Raw genomic sequence first — 23,145 nt, forward strand, 5'->3', positions numbered from 1 at the left:
CCTCCCTCATATGATGAGTAAGGCTGGTCCCCTATCCATTAGTGTGGAGACACTAAGGATGGATAGTGGGTGCTCTTAAGTGGAAAGAGTTCAGTGAATTGATCCGTACACATCCCTGAATGACATTATACCAAACTGTCAATCAGGTTGATTCACATCATGATTGTGTAAGTGGTCCTTATACATAAGACACCAAAGATATCTTATGGACAGACGATTTTTCATTGACTATGGGCAACGAGTCTCTAATCATGGGATTCTAAACGGTCTTAGTTCGAGTGCATCAAGAAGTTCACGAAGATGATTGAATGGTCAAGATGGGATCGATCACCCTTGGTATAAGAGGTGATGCAGGACGGACGTCGTTAGCGTCCCATGGTAGGAGCGCGGGCCAGTTTGTCCGGCTCGGGGACGATCTTGAACGGCACGTCCCACTTGTCGGTGTAGATGTCCCGGCATGGTTCTGCATGAGGATCCTCATTTCGTCGAGCCGGAGGGTGTCTCTATCTTTGTGTGGGCGAAGGTCCTCAGATAGTCGGCGAGGCGTTGGTGGAGGCGTCGAGGAACGGCGTCAGCGAGTGGCGACGACGAGCATCGTCGGCAACCGGCATCGATGAACGACATCGGCGAGCGGCGACGGCGGCGAAGCGCGGCGGCGGCGGCGGCGCGGCGGGCGCCCGGTCTGGGCGCGGCTGGCAGCGGGGCCGCTGATGCAGGGCCGCAGGACGCGGTCTGGGCCGCTGGCAGGACCGCGGTCTGGGCCGACAGCCCGGCCGGAAGCATCCCAATAAGCCAAGCCCACAAGGGCTAGGGCTGACTTGGCAGGCCTGGGTTGCGTGCCCGGCCATCAAAGGAATGGCGCCTCGGGACACGAGCTGGGGTGGTTAAGAAGCTGGCGAGCGGTGCCTCGGGGCACGGGAATTCGGCGCCTCGGGGCGCGGGTTCGGCGGCTGGGCCTGGTGGGCTTGGCTGGTTGGAACCGGCCCATTAGGCCGAAGGGCCCATTGGGCCGATCGATCGAACCGGCGCGCGGTGGCGCAGCCTGGGTCCAGCGGCGGCAGCGCCTGGGCGGCGCGGGCGGCGTGGAGGGTGGTGTCGGGCAACGCGGGCGGCTCCGGGTAGCACAGGCGACGCTGGGCGGCGCGGATGACACCGGGTGGCGCAGGGCGACTCCGGGCGACGCGGGCCACGCCGGGCGGCACATGAAGGCGTGCGGGTGGCGCGGCATCGCGGGACGCCGTGCAGCAGCGCGGGACGGCACGTGGCGCTGCGGGAAGACGCGGGCGGCGTGGGTGCCGGGATGGCGCGCGACGGCGTGGGCGCCAGCGGGGCAGCATGGGGCGTGGCGAGAGGGCGGCGGGGCGGCGCGGGGCACGGCGAGGCGACGCGGGGTGCGGCGAGGCGGCGCGGGGCGCGGCGAGGAGGCGCGGGGCGCGGGGCGCGGCGAGGTGGCGCGGGCGCGGCAAGGCAGGCTGGGTAGGCGGACGAGGCGGCGCTGGCGCAGCGAGGGCGGCGCGAGCGCGACGATCCAGGCAGGGCAGGCGGACGAGGCGACACGGAGCGCGGCCAAGCAGCACGGGCAGGCGAACTTGGCCGGCGGCGGAGCCGCTCTAGGTCACTCGGACCTTCTTCCAAAAATTTCTTTCTCAAAAGGAAAAGTCTACATTCTATTACATGTGGGGTTCCTTTTATCGGAACCTTGAGGAAAATAAGGGAAAAACAATTTAACCTAAAAAAAGGATGAAAATTCACCTATACTTTAGAGAAAAAGTATGGATAAGTTGAGGGCCTCGCCATCAAGAGGTGACAGCTCAAGGAAGACTATGCGATGAAGTCCTGGGCCAAGGCAGTAAAATATTAGAGAAGAGTACTTTGATGCTTTCTGAATGCATCAGTACTTAGTCAAATGACCGATTAGGGTTTGACAGTTGACCATACCCTAAGTCATCCTAGGAGCGTCAAGTGGATGAAGGACTATACATACACGGTAAGCGATGACGAACAGGTTCCATGAGTAAGTCGATAACACTCCTTTGTATCTTCTCGAACACGAGGTGTAGCTTGGTACCCCAAGTGTTGGAGACTCTACCTATTGATTGGGTTAAATCAATTCGACATTAATTAATCTATATGTTGATATAATTAATTAATTAGTAATGCCAATAAAGGTCATAGGGCCACTAGAGTCGTTAACTAGATTGATACATGGGCCTAGAGGGTCACACGCAAAGGGTCTTTTGGACGTCAGAAGATATACTTAAGTTTTGGGAGTTTTATAAAAAATACCCACTTAGTGTAAATTGGGGAAGGTTCTGAACAAAATTCAACCATGCCAGAATTTTTAAGGGGCCTTCCCCTTCTTTTCCCTTCTCCCCACAATCCCTCTCAGCTCCCAGTGCGATCGAGACAACGTAACAACAATGACAGAGATTGAAGGGGGCTCATCAATGAGAAGGAGGAGATTCGACGTGGCGAGGATCGCATAGATACGATCTAGAGGCTGCACAATTGATTGGCTCGACTCGCCTCGCTCCATGATCCAAGAAATCATAGATGCGATCCGGCAAAGGTACTTTGTTTCATGATTTCATTGATGCCGTGCGATTTTTGAAAAAGCCTTTTCCTACGTATCGTTTTGATTTCTTCACCCAGATCTAGGCCTCTAGAACCCAAAAAGAACAAGATGGAGATATATGATGTGTAGATAGACAGATGGAGAGAGTAGAAAATGTAGAGAGAGAGGGAGAGAAAAATGGAGGGAGAAGAGGATGGAGAAATATGATGTGCAAATAGACAGATGGAGACAGTAGAAAATGCAGAGAGAGAGAGAGAGAAACATGTAGCGAGAAGAAGATGAAGAAATATGATGTACAGATAGACACATGGAGAGAGTAGAAAATGCAGAGAGAGAGAGAAAAATGGATGGAGAAGAAGATGGAGAAATATGATGTGCAAAGAGATAGACAAAGAGAGAGAGTAGAAAATGCAGAGAAATAGAGAAAAATGGAGAGAGAAAAAGATGGAGAAATATGATGTGCAGAAAGACAGACGGAGAGAGTAAAAATGCAGAGAGGGAGAGAAAGATTGAAGGGGGACCATCAGCTTCGAAGACCCCCTCGAACCTATTCGTCGAGAAAGGGTTCACGCGCGATACCTAGCCTTCGGAGTACCTTGCCTCGTCAACGGGCCACAAAGATTTGACATTATCTTTCCTTGCATTTTCCTTGTTTAGTAGGTGAAAAGTTACAAATTTTAATGTTTAATTGATGAATATTACATTACATTTGTGTTTTAATGGCCATATTTGCATGTTATCATATATAAATGGAGATAAATAACTTACACTTTGATTTTATTATTTTTTTGAACTTTTTGTATGTTTTACATGGTATTTGACCTATTTGGATTGAATAAATTTTTTTTTAAAGGTTTTGGAATACTTGGCTAAAGGTTGGTATGAGTTTTACTAATTTTCTGGAATTTTCCCATATTTTTTTTATGATTTTCTGACCAATATTTAGCCAAGAAATGATTTTACAAATTTAAAGAATACATATTTTATTTATTTGGCATTTTAGAAAGCATTTATAAATATATTTATATATATAACGTGACATCCACGTCATTCGCCCAAAGTTCAAGTGAATAAGTGGATGCATTAAAAAAACTGAGCATTATTAGCTCATTATGGCATCGCAGTGCGCGATGCCCTAATGAGCCAATTATTATGCTAAAACATCAACGTGGCACATGCAACAAAGAAAAAAAGGTATGCATTTTTTATTTTAATTGATTCATTTCATGAAATAAATGCATGCGGAGAATTGTTCTTCGCATGCATTTATTGAAGTATACTTTTTGCATATAATAATAAGATCTAATAGATACCTCGTACGCGTAGTTGGTTAGCCGCGTGCATTTATTGCACGCAGAAATTGACACACGTACATTTATGAAGATTCGTTCGTACTACAGGCACACATAATCGATTCGCCGAGTGCATTTAATGCACACGGCAATCAACTGTGCGTGCATTCAAAATATGCGGTAAGCTCACCTTTTTGTTTTATTTTAGTCAAAATGAAAACAGACGGGCGACGTGGCGCGTTCTCCGCCATTAAAAGGTATAATCCCTCTCCTTCTTTAATGCCAATGATTTCATCTTTTTTCACGCACAGCGGCGTGGCAGTGTGTGATATGAGAGTGGATAAAAACAATGAGAGCAATTAAAAAAGGGCATTTTCTATCTGAGTGGAGGAGAGATAAAAATCTAACGGTTGAGATTAAACGCCAGTAAAATGGCAATATCTTGAGATCTAGCTGTCCGATTGAGCTGAAATTTAGAAGGCATGTTTGTCTTTTCCCCCTCTACGATCCAGACTGTTGGATTTTTAAATAGAGGTCAGGAAGAAGGCGAAATTTAGTTTTTGAAGCTCTACCCAATGATTTGGCCAGGAAGGACACATGAATTGCTTTGGAAGTCGACATATCCTGATTCATCATTGAAAGTTGTAAGTTTCTAATTTGTATTTTGAACTTCTTCTTGAAAGATTCTAAAATACCATGGCATGGGCGAAATGTACTTGCCCATGAAGTTGATTTGAAATGAAATTAGCATTGCATTTTGATTTTAATTCAAGATCTGATTTTTAATCTTTAGTTCTACATTGATTTGGAACCATTCTGTATTTTTAGATAGATTAGGGCCGAATTTCACTTTTTTCCCTAAATTCTTCTACTTTCTCTCTCTAGGTTAGATCTCCTATTTTCTCTCTCTAGATTTCAGAATTCATTGTTTAGAAATTCAATCAAACATATAAATACCTAAATCTAAAATTTCATTAAAAAAATCATCCATCTTCAAGTCCAATTTGAAAACCCCCTTTCGTGTTTATTAATTCCCAATTTTAAATATATAAAAATTGTGTTATAAAAATTATTTTTATTGGGAAATTGGAAATCCAAATTAATCTGATCTTATAATAAAAATTATCCTATCCAAATGTCTTGACCGAAAATACTAAATCAAAATTAAGTTTCTACTTAATTTTGATTAATTATAAACATATTTAAACATAATTAAGGTCTATTAAATGCAAAATTAATACATTCTTGTATAAATGGATTTGAAATTGGATAAAAATTATTGCTTAGTGCCTCCTTGTGGTTTGACCCCTTGCTTGCTCTATATATATTATTTAGTGATTAGGGGTTATTTTAAATTTTATTGCATAAGTCTAAAAGCCCAAACAACGATGTAATTACACATCAATTTTAGGCTTATCAGTAGGCAATGTATGTCGGCCGCGTATGTGTTTGTTTTTGTTTGTTCACATGTGTTTGGACCGCGCTATGGACCTACACGTTTGCGTGTGTGTGAGCCCATGTGTGGGCGTGTTAGTGGGTTTCTTTCTCCTATTAGGGGGCCCTAATTACACTTAATTGGGCCTTCTCCCTTTTATTTCTAAGGGGAAGGCCCATATTTGCTCCTGTAAAAGGTGGGGCCCACCCATAGGAAGAGAGGATAGAAGAAAGATTGAAAAAATGTGATTTTTAAGGATTTTTCCTGATTTTTAGTTTTTTTGAGTTTTCATCATATTTACAAAAATGCCACTATAAAGTTAGGTGAGAGAAAATAACCCCAGAGGTCGCCGAAAACCGCCGCCGTCTTTGCAAGAAATCACCGCTGCCGTGGCCTTCGCTGGAGCTCTAGTCGTTGTCTCCCGCGACCTTCCTGCTAGTGATCATCGTCTCCAAGGTCTGCTACAAGCTGCGCTGCCATCGTGGCCTTTCAGCCAGCAACTACGGCCATAGCTGCAATAGCGGCCGTAGACCGCGGTTGTAAGCTGCAGCCCGCAACCACCACAACAGCACCTGGCCATCGTGGCAACCAGCGGCCGCCACAGCCGCCCACGGCCACCGCAACAGCCTGCGGGCGCCGGAGCAACCTATAGTCTTTGGAGTTGCTGAAGCCGTCGCAACTACAGCCGCCACAACAGCCCGCGGTCGCCGCAGTCGCCTGCAGCCGCCGCAACAGCCTGAAGTCGGCGCAACCCTAGCGGCCCCCGCAGTCCGTTGCGGCCTCCGCAGTAGTCCTAGCAGTCACTGTAGCTCACTATGGCTGCACCAACCCTAGCAATCATTGCCGCGGCCCATCGCAGCTGTTGGTTGACAATCGGGCCGCAGATTTCTTGGCCATCTAGATCTACGCTAGCCGTGGTCACTGCCACAGAACTCTTCGTCGCCACGCCCGTCTCCGTGCATAGCTGCCTACTTGCGCCGCCATGCCCGTCTCTGTGCATAGCTGCCTACTTGCGCTGCCACGCCTACTTGCGCGACCACACGTACTTGAGCCATCGTGCCTACTTGCGCTGCCGCACCTACCTGCGTTATCATCGTGCCTACATGTTGCTCACCTTTCACTGCTGTTGAATCAGACATCGTCCGGGCCTACCATTCCTGGTACGCTCATCAATTCCCTCTAAGTGTTATATTATTTCTTTGAGTGCCTCCGAACATTTTCTCCTTCGCGGGGTTAGATTAGTGATAGATAGGATTCACATTCTGAGGATTAGGATTTCATTTGGTACGTCCTTGGTTGAGACCATCGAAGGCGTGTGCAGAAACGACAGTAGTCGAGCTCGCACCATCGGTGTTCAACCTCACGTTCGGATCATCGGGAGCCTAGTGGCATTCCTAGGTCGCACTTACCGTAGCTCAATGGTCGTTGGTGTCCGTCGACACCAGATTTATACTTCTCAGTGATTTCATCGTTGCATCATCATCACTCACATTACATCCACATTAGTTGTCTCCAGTACATGACATGTCAGTGGGGAGAAAAGAAATAGTGCAGAGAGAGACAGCGAAAGAAGGTGAAAGATGGAGAAAGAGGGAGTACATAGAGATGTAATTAGATGAAACCGTGAAAGAGAGAGTGCATCAACATGGATAGAGAGAAAAGAGAAGGGGAGAGAGGGAGAGTGAAGGTAGAGACAGATAAAAAGATAGAGAGAAAACATTAGTGAGAAAATGAGAGTGCGGGGATAGATATATAGATAGAGAGATATAGAAAGAGTGTCTGAAAAATCTGATTAAACAGTAATAATAGTGCATAAACGATGAAGAACAACAGAGACGAATATGATATTCAAGAAAATAACTTCCATGTTTTCCTTGGTATTTTTCTGAAATTCGTCAAGATGTTGAAATATCAAATACATATCCTCTTCCAAAGAGGTTTTTAAAGACAACTGTAGATGAAAAAACCACTTACACATAAATATTTACATGAAAATGAACAAAAAAGAGATGTTGGGTGGCAATTGAGAGAATCATATGAATGGATGGTAATGATCACGTTCCCTTTTCATTCAATACTTTTAGACGATCTACTGAAATTAAGGCCGTTTCTTACAGGTCATGAAAAAACAGAAAACAAATTAATTTGTGACATCAATTAAATTATAAATTCTTCAAAAAGTGTTATTCTAGTTTTGAGATGATGGTGACTCAGATACCCATCTCTGCTGAATTTTAAATACCCAAATTTGAAGATCCTTCGTAGGAAAGTTCTTCATTTCGTTTTGATATTTAAAAAATATGATATTTGGTAATAATAATGGATTAAGTTCCAAGAAGTTGGACGAAATGATCGGATTAAATTCCAATGAAATTTAACAATAGATAGAAAACAGAAGTGAGAAAACAGAAGGGAGAGTGCAGGGACAAATAGATAGAATGAATGAAATTGCAGTGTGACCTTTGCCAGTGCGCAGGACACCTGATGAGGCGACGACCTTCGCCCTTGACAATTGACGAGTTACGAACAAGTGCAGGGTCTCTGTTTCTGAAACGAGTGACAAATGAAGGGCGCGGGACACATACGATGATAATTCTCAAACAAGTTATGCTTTTTCCTTTCCAAATTCCAATTTTTATTTTCGTCACATGTGATAGTGATGCCAATCGGTGATTGGACAAGGACAGGACGATAGTTTCCGTGACACGTGACGTGAATGTGATGGATATTTTCAAAATCCACAGATGTGTGACGGGACAGAGACGTGACAAAAAGTTTGTCACGTCCCCTTAGTCACCACCCGTCATCCATCCTGTCATGTCTGGGCCGTCATGTCCCGAATACGCCGTTCCCTCTCTCCCTCTCTCAATTTCACAGAGTCTCTCTCTTTAACCCCCTCTATCTTTGTCCACTCTCTATTTCTCTGTATTTCTCGCTCTCTCTATTTCTCTCTCTCTTTATTCCTTTCTCTATTTCCTTCTCTCCCTCTCAATTTCTCTCTCTCTCTCTCTCTCTTATTTTTCTTACTCTTGTGCTACTTTGTTCTTCCTCAAGTGGAATATTGACCAACTCGAGCGTATGCATCAATTTATGATTTATTTGCAGACTACTATATGAATTTTAAGGACATATCCCCAATATTTTTTTCTAAAAATATCCAGATACAAAATATTTTCAGTTATTATTTATTGAGGAAAAAATGGTGTAGCTTTTGTACATTGAGGATCCTTTTATTTCAGTTCCCATCATATGCTGGATATTTCAGGTCAAGAGTATGAGCAACTTTGTTTGTTAGCCTTATTGAGTTTTGATTAACAAGTAGAAAAAAAAGGCACATGAGAATTATATCATTTGAGTTATTAAAGGCATTGAAAAAAGGAAATGGGTATGAACATCTCAGACTATCTCTAGTGATGTCCGGCCTTAACACTGCATTCTTAGGCATCGGGAAGGGGTAGTCTCAGTCAGCACATCATAATAACACTCTTAGATTTATTTCATATGGGATTCATATTTACTCCTTTTCAATTGCAGAATGGCCCAAGCTGAAACAAAGAAGAAAGCTAGAGAAATGATCACACCCCAATGAGATGTGATATTAGAGAAGCAAGAAAAGAAAAAGTACTGGGATTCGACCCAATCCAGTCCAACACCACTTCCTAACGGTCTATATTTGAAACTTAGGGTTATATTCTTGGTTATCCAATATCATCAAAGAACATCAGACGGCAAGATCCACAACCCCAATCTCAGTTATCCAGCATTGTTTATAATCTCAGTGTAATAACATATGAATAAATAAAATAAACTTGATAAAGGTACCAGTCTACCCTTTCTAAACTTTGTGGATAGAAGTAATCATATAAAATTTATATTTCTTCTAAAGGTATCGATTTACTCTTTATAAATTTAGTGGATGAATTGCATTTATTTTCATGTGTCATAACCAATCTGAGATAGAGGAATTTTCATTAACCCTTGGAATAAACATTCGGATCAAAGGTTTCATTTGAAGTGTTAATGAACAAACTTGCAGAGCCTTGACTTTCTTAAATTATAAGATAAACTCTAAGAAGATTAAATTAAAATATTTTCTTATTCAAATTTTATATGAAATTTAGGTTTAAAAATTTAGTAAAAAATAGATTCAGAACAAATAAAATCTCAAAAATTATGGGCCCAAAACTTTTGGAGAAACTTGGGATAATTTAAAAAACTTTAACATAGTTATAAGGCAACTTATACTAATGGTCATGCTTCCATTACATGATTCTGTTTATGTGTGGAATAAAAAATTAGTACCCTGATCATTTAGATATTAGATGCCTAAAGGTAATTCCTTCAAGAATATAAAAGAGAAGTATCAGAAAAATATAGTGAGCTTTCCATGCTTAGTATAAGAACCTACGGACATATGTTTAACTGTTTGGCCTTAGTTTCCCATCCTTCTCATCGAACTTAACTCCATAAACTAATATTCATGAGAACCTTGTGAATGTGACAAGCCTAATGATGTAGACCAAACAATGCAAATTTTATTAGCCTGTTATTGGGGACAGAAAAGTCAGAGTAAACAATGTCTGAGTAGGGTTCGCCCAACTGATATCCGTCCGTCATCCAGTATCGGACAACCGATATCCAGAAAAAAATGGGACGGTGCCAGATATCGGATATCGGTACCGGATACCGAAGGTAGAGGGATGCGACGGATATCGGATGCTGGATATCGGTTTTTGATATCCGGATATCGGTACCGGTATCGACTGAAAAAAATTAAGCTATCTATCTCATTCATTGGTTTATTTAAATCTAAGGACTTACGTTTTGATATGTTATCAACCTCGATTAATATATACAGTGTAATATTTTTATTTTCTTCCATATGGGATAACAGGATTTGCAGTTTACACTAAAATTCGAATCCTGTTATCCCATATGGAAGATATATAAAATCGTGCGCTGTATATATTATACAGGGTATATATTAAATGAATTAATATTATATCGATAGATTTTCTTTATATTATAATCGGCTTATATATAATATATATTTATGATATTAATACTTTGTCTAATAAATACAGGCCGAAATTTCTTTTATCTTCCATATGGGATAAAGTATTCAGAGTTTGTTAATCTCGGAATCCTGCTGTTATCCCATATGGAAGAAAAAAAAGTTTGACTTGTATATATTACAGCGCCAATAAAAAAATTAAAAGCTCTGAATACCCTCTACCGCAAGTTGATTCGGCTAATCGCTCTTTAATAATGAATGAAATATATTTTTATACAATATATCAGTGTTGGATATCGAAAACCGATATCCACTCCCGATATCCGATATCGTCATCCTTCCCCCTGAGATGGAGATGAATCTCGACATGGAGACAGATATCGGTATCAGATATTGGCACTGTAGCAACCAATATCCGATACCAATATCCGATATCTGGATATCGAAATGAATGGATACCGGAAATTGCATTTCCGGTATCCGATACAGCATCTGTCCTGATACCGTCATCCGGTACCGGTATCGGGACGGGCGAATACTATGTCTGAGCCTGAATATATTTATTCATCATTCACACATGCCTTCGAAATAATAGTGTTGAATTGTTCTTCAATATGTCATAGGGTATTGTAGCTCTGTTCATCCGTGTACTTATCAAAATAATGAATATTTGCCAAGACAAGACCAATTAGACAAAGAGCCGTGTTAGAAGCCTCGTTGAAGCAGTTTTATTACATAAAAAAGAGAAATTTATGTGACACCAGATAGAAGATATTGGTGGACTATGCCAATCCTTTAGAATTTTCATGCAAGATTGTTTCACAATGCACAATGGAGATCTGTAATCAGATGACAGACAAGAAAATTATTGATCCATTTTGCAACCAACTGTGCAAAGTTATTGATTGGTTTTACTCCAACTGTTAAGTTGATTGATGCCAAAACTTTAGAGAAGTTCTATCCACTTTGATGTTACTTTCATATTTGAGATTTCTATCCCACCTTGACTACCTGTTGAAATAAAAGCAGTTCTAAACATATTTTGTCATGGAGGTCAACGAATTAATAATAGCATTAACATCACTCATCACCTATCCATATTAACGACCTTCCAAACTTGTCTTTTCTCTGACAAACTCTTTATCTATCTCTCTAAACCTTGCTCTGTGTGTGTGCAATACTCTTCTACTCTCTTCCCCTGGCAGAATCTATTTCTCTCTTGACAGAGGAGATAGACAGTCAACAGTTTGAACAAACAACGTGAACAAGCAGAAAGGGAGTAATTTTGTGCCAAAGTTTAGTTGCACATCACTGCTGGAGTAAAACATACGAACCTGATGAAAAGGGCACCAATTTAAATAATTTATCCATGTACGACCTCAGCTCTCAAAGATGATTTCACCTGAGATGATCTCGTCATTTTCCATCAGAGACAAGGGTAAATGGTCATTTTCTAGAGCTTGGATTCAGTCAGAGTCAGAATCGCCATAAACAGCATCTATGTAATATCCAAGCATCTTCATAGTCAACCCAGGAAATCGAAGTCCACTGCCACGTCGGACGAGGTCAATTTGGACAAAGGGCCAGCGCATTGTCTCCGCCGCACTGCACTCTTCCGGCCCATCTCCTATAACACAGAACCTTGTCTTTGGCCCAGGAAACTGCTCCCTTATCCACTTAAAACACTGCAGCTTGCCCACTTCCCAGGAGCTGTACACTGGATGGAAATGATTCATGGAGTTACAATTAAACTAAAAAATTTTGGCTATATTGACCAAAAACATTTCCCACGATACCCATATAAAGTTACATTGGTATAAAAAAATATATTACATATAAAATAAATGTTTTTTTATGATTCCAGGAACTGTATCTTAGTTTAAGCATTCGCCTGTGATTTTAGCAGTCTAATATTAAACTTCATATACCTAAAATTATGATGCTTGATGTGAAATAATTGGCGATAGTTCATCCTAATGATTCGAGTAATTATAGCTAACCTTGATCATTTATGCAATCAGACGATCATTGACGGAGTATAATAGTTATTGGCCAATGATTTTACAAGTGTATCCTTACAAGTCCAGTTTCAAAACTTTGGAGAAGATCAGTGCATTTACAGCAAGAAGATGCATTAATATGAAGAAATTAACCATGATTAACAGATTTATCTCATGCGCCTAATTGTATGAGTTACGTGACTTTCATCAAATCAGTTTTGGCATGAATTTAGATAAGACAAAAAAATTCAAATTTCGAAACTAAAGACGGAACAATAGCAACTCGTACAAGAAAGAAGCATCGGAGTAAAAAAAATGGTCTGATTTGACGGGTTTTTCATGATCAAGGAAACCATAACTAGATTGTATAGTTTGGGTACATGAGAATCAACAATGGATTTGAAAAATGCTAGCCAACGATTTCACAGATCTATTATTGAATTTCTGATTGAGAAAATTTGGATGGGATACAAGAAAAAAGGATCATTATGAATTCCTAAGGAAATCGTCATAGGCACACAATTTCGATTGCATGATCTGGCTGCAGTTTGACGCATAAATTATAGTGTAGAGAGAGAGAGGAAAGAGAGAGACAGATAGAGACAGAGAGAGAGAAATAGTCAGGTAGGGAAGGATAGGGAGGGGTAAAGAGGAAAAACAGACAGAGAGCGGGGCATATAAAGAGTGAGAAAGACACACAGAAAGAAACAGTGACAGATAAAGATAGACAGACAAAGTGAAACCGAGAAAGAAGAGAGAGTACTGACCATTCTCATGGGGAATCAGGCCATCCAATCGAAAAAGCATGCATTTCACGAGGCTTGGAATCAGTGACCCAGAGGTAACCAGGACGTTGATTCTTGAACAACTGGCAGAAGATGAATTCACTCCATTTTCAGAGTCCAAATTTCTCCGACAAATGTCGGCCAGCAAAGCTCTTGCTGAAAAATATCCTTTAATTTTAAGAAAAGACAAACAATAATTGAGTCCAACAGCCATTCAGAAATACGAACCAGATGAAAGCCAGCCATCACAATATCGATCTGTCAAGTTATACAGATCATCCCACAGTTTGATCATTTCTTTATCCAGAATACTATGTAACCCCTGAGAAAGGCAAATAAAGGAAAATAAATCAGTAAAATGTCACAAATAGCGTAGGGATGGTCGCATGGCGAGATCACCGGCTAAGGAAAAAAAAATTCGCTACTTATAATATCAAAAAATACATTTGAACAGGTTCTAAACCCGTGATATCGATGTACAGACTTGAATCTGTTAAACAATGATTCACATGGGTCCTTTAATTTATGAATTTGATTTCAAATAACCGATCAAAAGCGCCCTTCGCTCTGTGCCAAGCTCCAGGCGGCGAAGGGTGTTGGGGAATTTGAATTACACTGCACAACAAGCCCCCAACCGCCCAACACCCTTGATCTGGACATCCCTATATTTCGGATTTGCATTATGTTCAAGGATTTTTCATTGTTCAGGACTTTAATACATTAAAAGATTGTGGTATGAACGGATTCATCAGATGAGCATAATCAAGCAGAGTTAAGACATACTGAATATTCAACTGAATCACATAATTTAGAAATAAATCCATAGGTAGGGAGGCAAAATTGTGAAACAAGCAAAAAGTAAATATATATGAACACCTGTTCATACTTCTGCGAAGCAAGACGGAGCCTGTACGCGAGCTTCCTTTTGTTATCATCATCATAAGGGGCCGTGAAGCCATCGGACATGAATTCATAGTCCGACAAATCTCTCAAATCGTCATATTCTCTTAAAGCACCGATGAATGGCTCATTATAATTTTCAATCTGTTTTACGAGGCCAAAAAAAAACCCCTCATTAATTACCTATGGAAATTAACAAATGCTCAATAGAAATGGAAAATAAACGATGTACGGGACACAATTTCAGATGAAACACAACTCTTACTTGCTCATAAAGGAAAATCTCATCACAAACTTGTAAAATACGGCTCTCCCAGAGTTGTCCAATTTCCATCCCTTTTTGCAAATCCTTTGATCCACCCACGGCGACTCCGTATGTTCCATCAAGCAAAGACTTGAGCAATATAAGGGTTTCATCCATGTCCCAAATGTAGACACATAAAGGGCCTTCAACGTGGGAGAGAGGCGGACCTGAACTATTTCTCTGAATCAATGGGCAGCTCGGTGGATCATCCATCCTAAAAATGCATTCTTGTCTTGAGAATCAGATATAACCGGCGCCAACGCTCCAAGAAAGACCCAGAATTCTTGAGAGAGACGCTTCAATTATCTACAAAACCGAAGATCTGAGGAGATGGAAAGATTTGTAGAGAGCGGAATTGGAGTGAGAGAAGGGAGAGAAGTCGGGAGAGAGGTGAAAGGAAAGAGGGAGGTTTTCCGTGAGTCGATCCGTGCTTCATAAAAAGCCGACCAGCTGTGTTGGACGGATCGGGTGGGATGGCCCCCCTCACCCGACATCAGAGTCAAACCCAGAACCTCGTTCAACAGGACTCTCTCTCTCTCTCTCTCTCTCTCTCTCTCTACCACACACACACACTCTCTCCCTCTCTCTCTCCCCATCTATCTCTATCTCTCCCTCTCTCACTCTATCTCTTTCCCCCTCTCCCTTTCTCCACATCTCTCTCTCTATCTCTTTCCCCTCTCCCTCTCTCCACATCTCTCTCTCTCTCTATCTCTTTCCCCCTCTCCCTCTCTCCACTAGGGTTTGACATTTTGGACTGGGGACCAGTTGGACCGGACCCAACCGGGACCGAAAAAAGACCAGACTGGAAGTGGACTGAACTTTAGGTAAGGTTTAGGTCCATGCCAAAAAACCGGACCAAACCGGAGCCTATCCCACATACTACTGATTCCCCTCCCCATCTCCCTTTCAATAACCCGCCCCAAAGCTCATTGACGCTGCTTCTCATGCACAACGCCTCTGTCTCCCCCCCCCCTTCCCCCCTGCTCCTCCGGGGTACCGAACCGGACCGGGACCGAGCAAGACTGGACCGGAACCGGACCGAACTTCAGGTACAGTTTAGGTCCATGCCATAAAACCGGACCGGACCGGACCGGGACCGTCAAACCATACTCTCCACATCTCTCTCTATCTCTGTCTCCCTCTCCCCACATCTCTCTCACTATCTTTTTCCCCCTCTCCCTCTCTCCACATCTCTCTCTATCTCTGTCTCCCTCTCCCCACATCTCTCTCACTATCTCTCTCCCCCCCTCCCCCTCTCCCCACCTCTCTCTCTCTCTGTCTCCCTCTCCCCACATCTCTCTCACTATCTCTTTCCCCCTCTCCCTCTCTCCACATCTCTCTCTATCTGTCTCCCTCTCCCCCCCCCTCTCTCCCTCTCTCTCTCCCCCTCTCCTCTCTCCACATCTCTCTCTATCTGTCTCCTCTCCCCACATCTCTCTCTCACTATCTCTTTCCCCTCTCCTCTCTCCACATCTCACTCTATCTGTCTCCCTCCCCCCACAGCTCTCTCACTACCTCTTTCCCCCTCTCCCTCTCTCCACATCTCTCTCTATCTGTCTCCCTCTCCCCACATCTCTCTCACTATCTCTTTCCCCCTCTCCCTCTCTCCCCCTCTCTCTCTATCTCTGTCTCCCTCTCCCCACATATCTCTCACTCTCTTTCTCCCTCTCCCTCTCTCCACATCTCTCTCTATCTCTTTCCCCCTCTCCCTCTCTCCCATCTCTCTCTATCTCCCTCTCCCTCTCTCCACATCTCTCTCTATCTCTTTCTCCCTCTCCTTCTCCCTCTCTCCACATCTCTCTCTATCTCCCTCTCCCTCTCTCCCCCTCTCTCTCTCTCTCTTTCTCTCTCTCCTTCTCCCTCTCTCCACATCTCTCTCTATCTCCCTCTCCCTCTCTCCACATCTCTCTCTATCTCTTTCTCCCTCTCCTTCTCCCTCTCTCCACATCTCTCTCTATCTCCCTCTCCCTCTCCCTCACCCTCTCTCCACATTTCTATCTATCTCTTTCTCCCTCTCCCTCTCCCTATCTCCACATCTCACTCTCTTTCTCCCTCTCCCTCTCCCACTATCCAAATCTCCCTCTATCTCTGTCTCCATCTCCCTCTTCCTCTCTCTCTCTCTATCTCTTTCTCCCTCTCCCTCTCTCTCTCCCTCCCTCTCCCTCTCTCTATCTCTGTCTCCCTCTCCCTCTTCCTCTCTCTCTCTCTATCTCTTTCTCCCTCTCCCTCTCTCTCTCCCTCCCTCTCCCTCTCTCTCTCTCTCTCTCCCTCTCCCTCTTCCTCTCTCTCTCTCTCTCTCTCTCCCTCTCCCTCTCCCTCTCTCTCTCTCTCTCCCCATCTCCCTCTATCTCTTTCTTGCTCTCCCTCTTTCTCTCTTAACCCTTTCTCCCTCCACCCCCTCTATCTATCTCTCTCTCCCCATCTCTCTTTCTCCCTCTCTATAACTTTGTCCCACTCCCTTTTTATATCTCTCTCCCCATTCCTATCACTCTCTCATTTAGTTGCCTCTCTCCCCCTCTATTTGCATCTCTCTCCTCTTATCTCTCTCCTCTATCTGTCAATATCTCTATCTCTTTCTCCCTCTCTGATGTGGGGCAAGAAAGAGGACTTCATACAAATGTAAATTAATACTAAAAGATAGTGTAACATATTCCTTGAGGGTGATATAAAGGCATTTAATCCTATAGAAGAGGACTGAATCCATGAAGTAGGAATTTAAAAAGGACAAACTAGGAATGATTATGATATCCCTAACTTGACGGAAGTAAAAGATTTAAAATAACCAAACAAAGTTTAAGACAGAGGGATTCATAAGATCACAGAACCACTAGGAGAGAATCAACAATTATCGTGAACCAATAATTACTCAAAATTAAGGCATCACATGGTACCTTCAAGAAGGGAGAAAATTGATTGGTTGATCTGATGTTGAATGGCTTTGATTGTTGTTGATCTGGAGATGAATAGAAGTGTATGAAAGAGAATAGGAGAATGTGCATGATACAGATATAATGGGAGTGAAAGAATCAGATGTCAAGAGAAGATGTTCAAATGTATCGCGAGAAGGTGGAAGTGAATTGCTGAAAGTGAACTCACAGAATTGATGGGATCAGGAGTGAGAATGGATGAAGATCTTAGGAAGGGAGAAAATCAGAGGCGAGAAGGAGATTATGGGGATGAGAGGTGGGTGCATGTTCAATAATGTCAATGGCTAAATGTTAAAAAGATGATGAAAGAAGAGAAGGTATGGAAGAAAAGGAAGAGGGAACCCATGAGAAGATGATCAACGTAGAAGGTAAGTCACCACAAAAGTCACTTTCATTGCTGTTATCACCAGATTATCACTTTCCGCCAATAAAACAATAAACTCAAGCAAAATTATTCTGACACACAGGCTCACAGTCCTTTTAAAGGAAAATAAAATATGCAGTTACAAAATCAAATAAAACTGTGGACAGTTGAAGAGAAAGCGATAGATAGAAAACGTAGGACTGATTGTCTACATGGAAGAAAATAGTGGGAAAGTAAAGGGAGGAAAGATAATTATGGAGGGAAGAGAGTGATCAACTATTCAAGAATGGTGGGCAGTTGATAGAATAAAAGGGCAGATAGAAAGAGAGAACAAATAGGTGGAGGAGAAAAGCCAAAGAAAGTGGCTGAGTGCGGAGAGAGAAAAAGAGAATGTGTGCCAGAGAGAAGAAAAGAAAAGTCCCTCTCCCTAGTCTCTATCTATCCCTTTATCTCCCCATCTCTCTCTCACACTCTCTCTCTCCCTCCCTCCCTCCCTCTCTCTCCATATCTTTCTCCCTCTCGTTCTCTCCCTTCCGCTCTCTATCTATTACTTTCTCCCTCTCCCTCTACCCGCTCTCTATATGTCTCTCTCTCTTTCTCCTTCTACCTCTCTATCTCTTTCTTACGCGGTCTTTTCTATCTGTCTCTCTCCCCATTTCTATCACTCTCTCATTTATTTGTCTCTCTCTCTCCCTCTCCTCTCTCTCAACTCCTTTCCCTCCCCAATTTATCTATGTCTAAAGCATTTATACATCCATCTACCTGTATATATCACACTATCTATTTCAATCTCTACACCCATCTGTATCCCTACCATTGCAGCCACCACTCATCACCAGCAAGGGTTGGGCAGAGACCTGGAAAGTCTCAGACATGACTATGTGAGGACGAGTGATAACAAGAGGATTATTGGGTTATTTCTATGGTGTGTGTTATGTCATATACATTACGATAATTATATTTATGTGTTATCTAGCCTAAAATTCTGAAGTTTTTTTAGAGTGCAATTCTAATTTTTATGGATGTAAGGGCATTTAAATATTTTTTACGACATCTCATTCTTAAAAAAATTAATTTTATAATGAAGAATATATTTATATGAATTTTTTACATCTATTCATGGAAGGATTAATTTTTGAAATTGTAATATATATGTTTATTATAATTTCATGACATCAGATTCATTTCATAATTATGAATTATATATTTCTGGTATTACAGCCACACCCCTGACGTGTCACCATTTAATTTGATCGAATGATGGCCAATCAAGAGGTTCGATAATGGTGAGTTGTGGTAATCATTACGAATGGGTACAATTATGACACTCCAAATCACAATGCCATAATGCCTAATCTTTACTCAAACCTTTTCTTATTTTTTATTCATAGGCGTGATGTGGATCAATAAAAAACTGGATTTAAATTTCAATACATGTAATTTTAAGGTAAAGTTAAAATGATTAAAAAATATAATTCAAAAGTCAAGGTTGAGGTGGTACACACGGGGCACACTTATAGCACAATAATTGGTTAAAAGTATTATGATCCACATCACATAATCATTGGATGTTGCTGATGGAAATATATGTGGCCGGCAAGCCAATCACACATTCCGCATCTCGTTCCATATTCATTAATAGAACATATTCATTATAGTGGACGTGTGATGCTCATAATGAAGTCCATGAATACATGATCGGACTTAGTGAATTATGATGAGATCGAAATACGGAGATCACTAGTCTTTAAGCATGTGTTCTAAATATTCCTATTCAAAGGATACGCGAGAAGGACATCAAAGTAACCGGATAGAATATCACTATCTAGCCTCACTCATATGATGAGTATGGCCGGTCCTGTAGCCATTAGTGTGGCGACACTAAGGATAGATAGTGGGTGCTCTTTAGTGGAAAGAGTTCACTGAATTAATCCGTACGAACCCTTGAATGGTATTATACCGAACTGTCAATCAGGTTGATTCATGTCACGGTTGTGTAAGTGGTCCTTAGAATTGAGACACCAAAGACATCTTGTGGACGAACGGTTGTACTTTGGCTATGGCCAACGAGTCTCTAGTCATGGGATTCTAAACGGTCTTAGTTCGGGTGCATCAAGAAGTACACGAAGGCGATTGAGTGGTCAAGATGGGATCGTCCACCCTCGGTATAAGAGGTGAAAGCTCAAGGAAGATGATGCAATGAAGTCCTTGGCCAAGGCAGTGAAATATCGGAGAAGAGATCTCCGATGATTTCCGAATGCATCAGTTTTAACTCGGATGATCGATTAGGGTTTGTCAGTTGACCATACCCTAAGTTGTCCAAGGAGCGTCAAGTGGATGAGGAATTATACATACACGGTAACTGATAACGAACATGTTCCATGAGTGAGTCGATACACACTCCTTTGTATCTTCTAGGACACGAGGTGTAGCTTGGCACCCCACATGTCGGAGTCTCGACCTATCGATTGGGTTAAATCGATCTGACGTTAATTAATCTTTATGATGATATAGTTAATTAATTTGGAAGGCCAATACAGGTTATTGGGCCGCTGGAGTCGTTAACTAGACTGATACATGGGCCTAGAGGGTCACACGCAAATGGTCTTTTGGACGTTGGAAGATATACTTAAGTTTTGGGGGTTTTTATGAAAAATACCCACTTAGTATAAATAGGGAAAGGCCCTGAACGAAATTCACCCAGGCCAGAATTGTTCAGGGGCCTTTCCTCTTCTTCTCCACTCTCCCCACACCCCCTCTCCATCCCTGATGTGATCAGGACGACGTAACGACGCCGACGGAGAAAGAACGGTCTCGTCAACGAGAAGGAGGAGATCCGACGCACCGAGGACCACATGGATACGTCTAGAGGCTGCACACTTGAGCAGCTCGACTCATCTTGCTCCGGGATCGAAGAAATCACGAATGAGAATCGTACAAGGTACGCCGTTTCAATATTTTTGTTGATGCCGTTTGATTCGCAAAGAGTCTTCCGCTGCGCATCATTTTCTTCTGTTCATCCATCTCAAGGCCTCTAGAACCCGACAGTTTCTAGATGTTTTCTCATGCAAATGGCACAGATCAGGGTATCCCAAAAAATAAAAATAAAAAACCGTTGATTGGCTTAAAACAATGTGCCACCTTGGCACAATTATTAAGTTATAGAAAGAGACTTTTGTCTTCTTTCTTTGTGTAAGGATACATGTCACCCTCCGCGTTGACATTAGTGGAAAAAGATGAATTCCCGCAATCATGAAATAATGGAATATTTAAGATTCTACCTGCAAACAGAAAATGAGGAAATGACAGCTTTGATGATGAGGAGAGAGAAAAATGGACGACAATTATTTCTCCAACTTCAATGATTGATATCTGATGATCCAAAATGATGACTGAGCTGAAACTTTGAAGGTTACTTTGTCTTAAACTCCGTCTTTTTATCCGTACATCATTATCTATAAATAGAAGCATTGATGTAACCCATATTTATCGCTAAACTTGATTCCTTTACTTGTGGATTGATTCAAAGCCAATGAGTTTCTATGATTTATAAACCTCATTCTTGGTGTTTTGGGTGTGTGAAAAGAGGCAACGGTGAAAAGGAGGAGCTTACCTGCACTTGAATTTCTGGTGATCCTAACAGAACATAAGGATCTACGGTAAGTATCCTTGCCTTACACTAGTTCTTATTGGCATCTTAGTTAGGTTACAACCATTTCACCATTCTGTTCTACAACCAGATTATGACTTTGCACCCTTCTATCACCTACTATCCCTCTCACATTGTCATATCTTTGGCATCTCCCTCACACAACTTGTTCATTTCATCACGTCCCTCACATGTATTTACTTTCTTATCTTTTTATTGATACTCTATTCCCACTCTCGATAAGTGTTCTAATATGTTCATTCTAAATATCTCATGTCTACTATAATCATTTTAATTTTATGACCCTTTTGCCTTACATTTTCTCATTTCTCAACCCTGTATTTTATATGTAGCTCATCAATTATCATTTCATCTCATTATCGCTATTTAAGGATATTAAATCCTCAAAAAAAAATTGTCATTATCAACTATTTAAGTTTTTTGCATTGATGAAACGAACAAATTAAAACTCAAGATTTGAATTTATTGATTGACATTGTTGCGAAGGAACAATATTCATTAAGAATATTTGTTTCTGTATTTGGTGATTATATCGCCACTACTAATCATGTTTTGAGAGTGAAATCAGCAATAAAAAACCACGCCAGATACTAAAGGAAGGTACAATTCTAATTTTTGTTACGAGCACTCTTTCTTTCTTTAGGTTTTGTTGAATAAATCTTCTCATGAATTATAGAATATCAGTTAAACAGCATGAAAATGAAAATTAAGTTTAAAGAGGGGAAGCTTCAAATAGTAGAGAGGATCATCCTAAAGATTATATTAATAATGAAGAGGCATGAAATAGATGTTCGAGATTAAATGAATATTCTACTCCCCTTAGATATTAACAACTTACTACAGTTTTTACACTCCTATTGATGAGGGATCATATTTTATAATTGATCATCATATGATTCAATCTCTTCATACTCTACAGTTTATCATGGGGTCCATATAAATATTTGGAAGAACTTAATCTTATTTGTCAAACTTTTTCACTTCCGTAGTGTTATGAATTCGATGAATGTCTATATAAAAATATGAGTATTTTCCCTTCAGTCCTATGGATACGCTAGAAGCTGGTTTATATTTTATCTGAAAAATTCTAATCGTGGAAGGAATTGGAAATTATATATATTTAAAAAACTTCATTGAAAAAGTGGATGCATGTCAATGAGGGATAAGGGAATTTTGTTAATGACTTGATGAACCCCTAAGTCAAGTGTGGGAAAATTGGAAGAGTTAAGCCCAAAATATCTGCACCATGGTATAAAATATTGAGAAATTATTGAAAATCTATATGCCATTTTTAGAGATCAATATAGAAAGATGATCGATCCCCTAGTGGAGATAATTTTATGCGTAAATATTTGGCTCAAGCACTCATAATTTTAGACAGATAAGTAGGACATAGTGAATATATGATTGGGCTAAGTGAATTATGATGATATTGTAATGTGGACATTAGTTTGTCTTTAAGCATGTGTTCTAAATATTTCTATTCAAATGATAGGCGAGGAGGATATTAAAGTATTTCTTTAGAGTAGTACTATATGGCCTCACGCGTATGGTTGGTCCCATAACCATTAGTGTGGAGACACCAAGGGTAGGTAGTGGATGCTTTTTAGTGGAAAGAGTTTGCTGAATTTAGTCATATGAATTCTTAAATGGCATCATACCAAAGTTTCATTTAGGTTTGATTCACGTCATGGTTGTATAAGTTGTCTTTATATCTGAGACACCAAAGACATCTTGTGGACGGATGATTGTACTTTTGACAATAACCTATGAAATTCTAATCATGAGATTATAAACAGTCTTAGTTTCGGTACAATAAGAAGTTCACAAAGACGATTGAATGGCCAAGATGGGATTGTCTGGCCTTGGTAGAAGAGAA

At 41.3% G+C, this 23,145-nt stretch overlaps 1 protein-coding gene across 2 annotated transcripts; it reads right to left on the bottom strand.

The window, feature by feature from the left end:
- Positions 1 to 11,548: 11,548 nt before the first annotated feature.
- EYA (eyes absent-like protein) lies at positions 11,549 to 14,780 on the bottom strand. Of its 2 annotated transcripts, XM_078582185.1 has the most exons (6): positions 14,473 to 14,778; positions 14,267 to 14,395; positions 13,978 to 14,145; positions 13,330 to 13,423; positions 13,084 to 13,257; positions 11,549 to 12,033 (listed from the first exon to the last, which is right to left on the bottom strand). In XM_078582185.1, exons 2-6 carry the CDS (start codon positions 14,333 to 14,335, stop codon positions 11,783 to 11,785), a joined length of 756 nt encoding a protein of 251 aa, XP_078438311.1. In that variant the 5' UTR covers positions 14,336 to 14,395; positions 14,473 to 14,778; the 3' UTR covers positions 11,549 to 11,782. The 2 variants fall into 2 exon arrangements, with proteins under 2 accessions (XP_078438311.1, XP_078438309.1); XM_078582183.1 differs by having other exon boundaries at positions 14,267 to 14,780.
- Between the last annotated feature and the right edge of the window lie 8,365 nt (positions 14,781 to 23,145).

Source organism: Wolffia australiana, chromosome 10 (assembly GCF_029677425.1).
Source record: "Wolffia australiana isolate 7733 chromosome 10, ASM2967742v1".
Lineage (NCBI taxonomy): Eukaryota > Viridiplantae > Streptophyta > Magnoliopsida > Alismatales > Araceae > Wolffia > Wolffia australiana.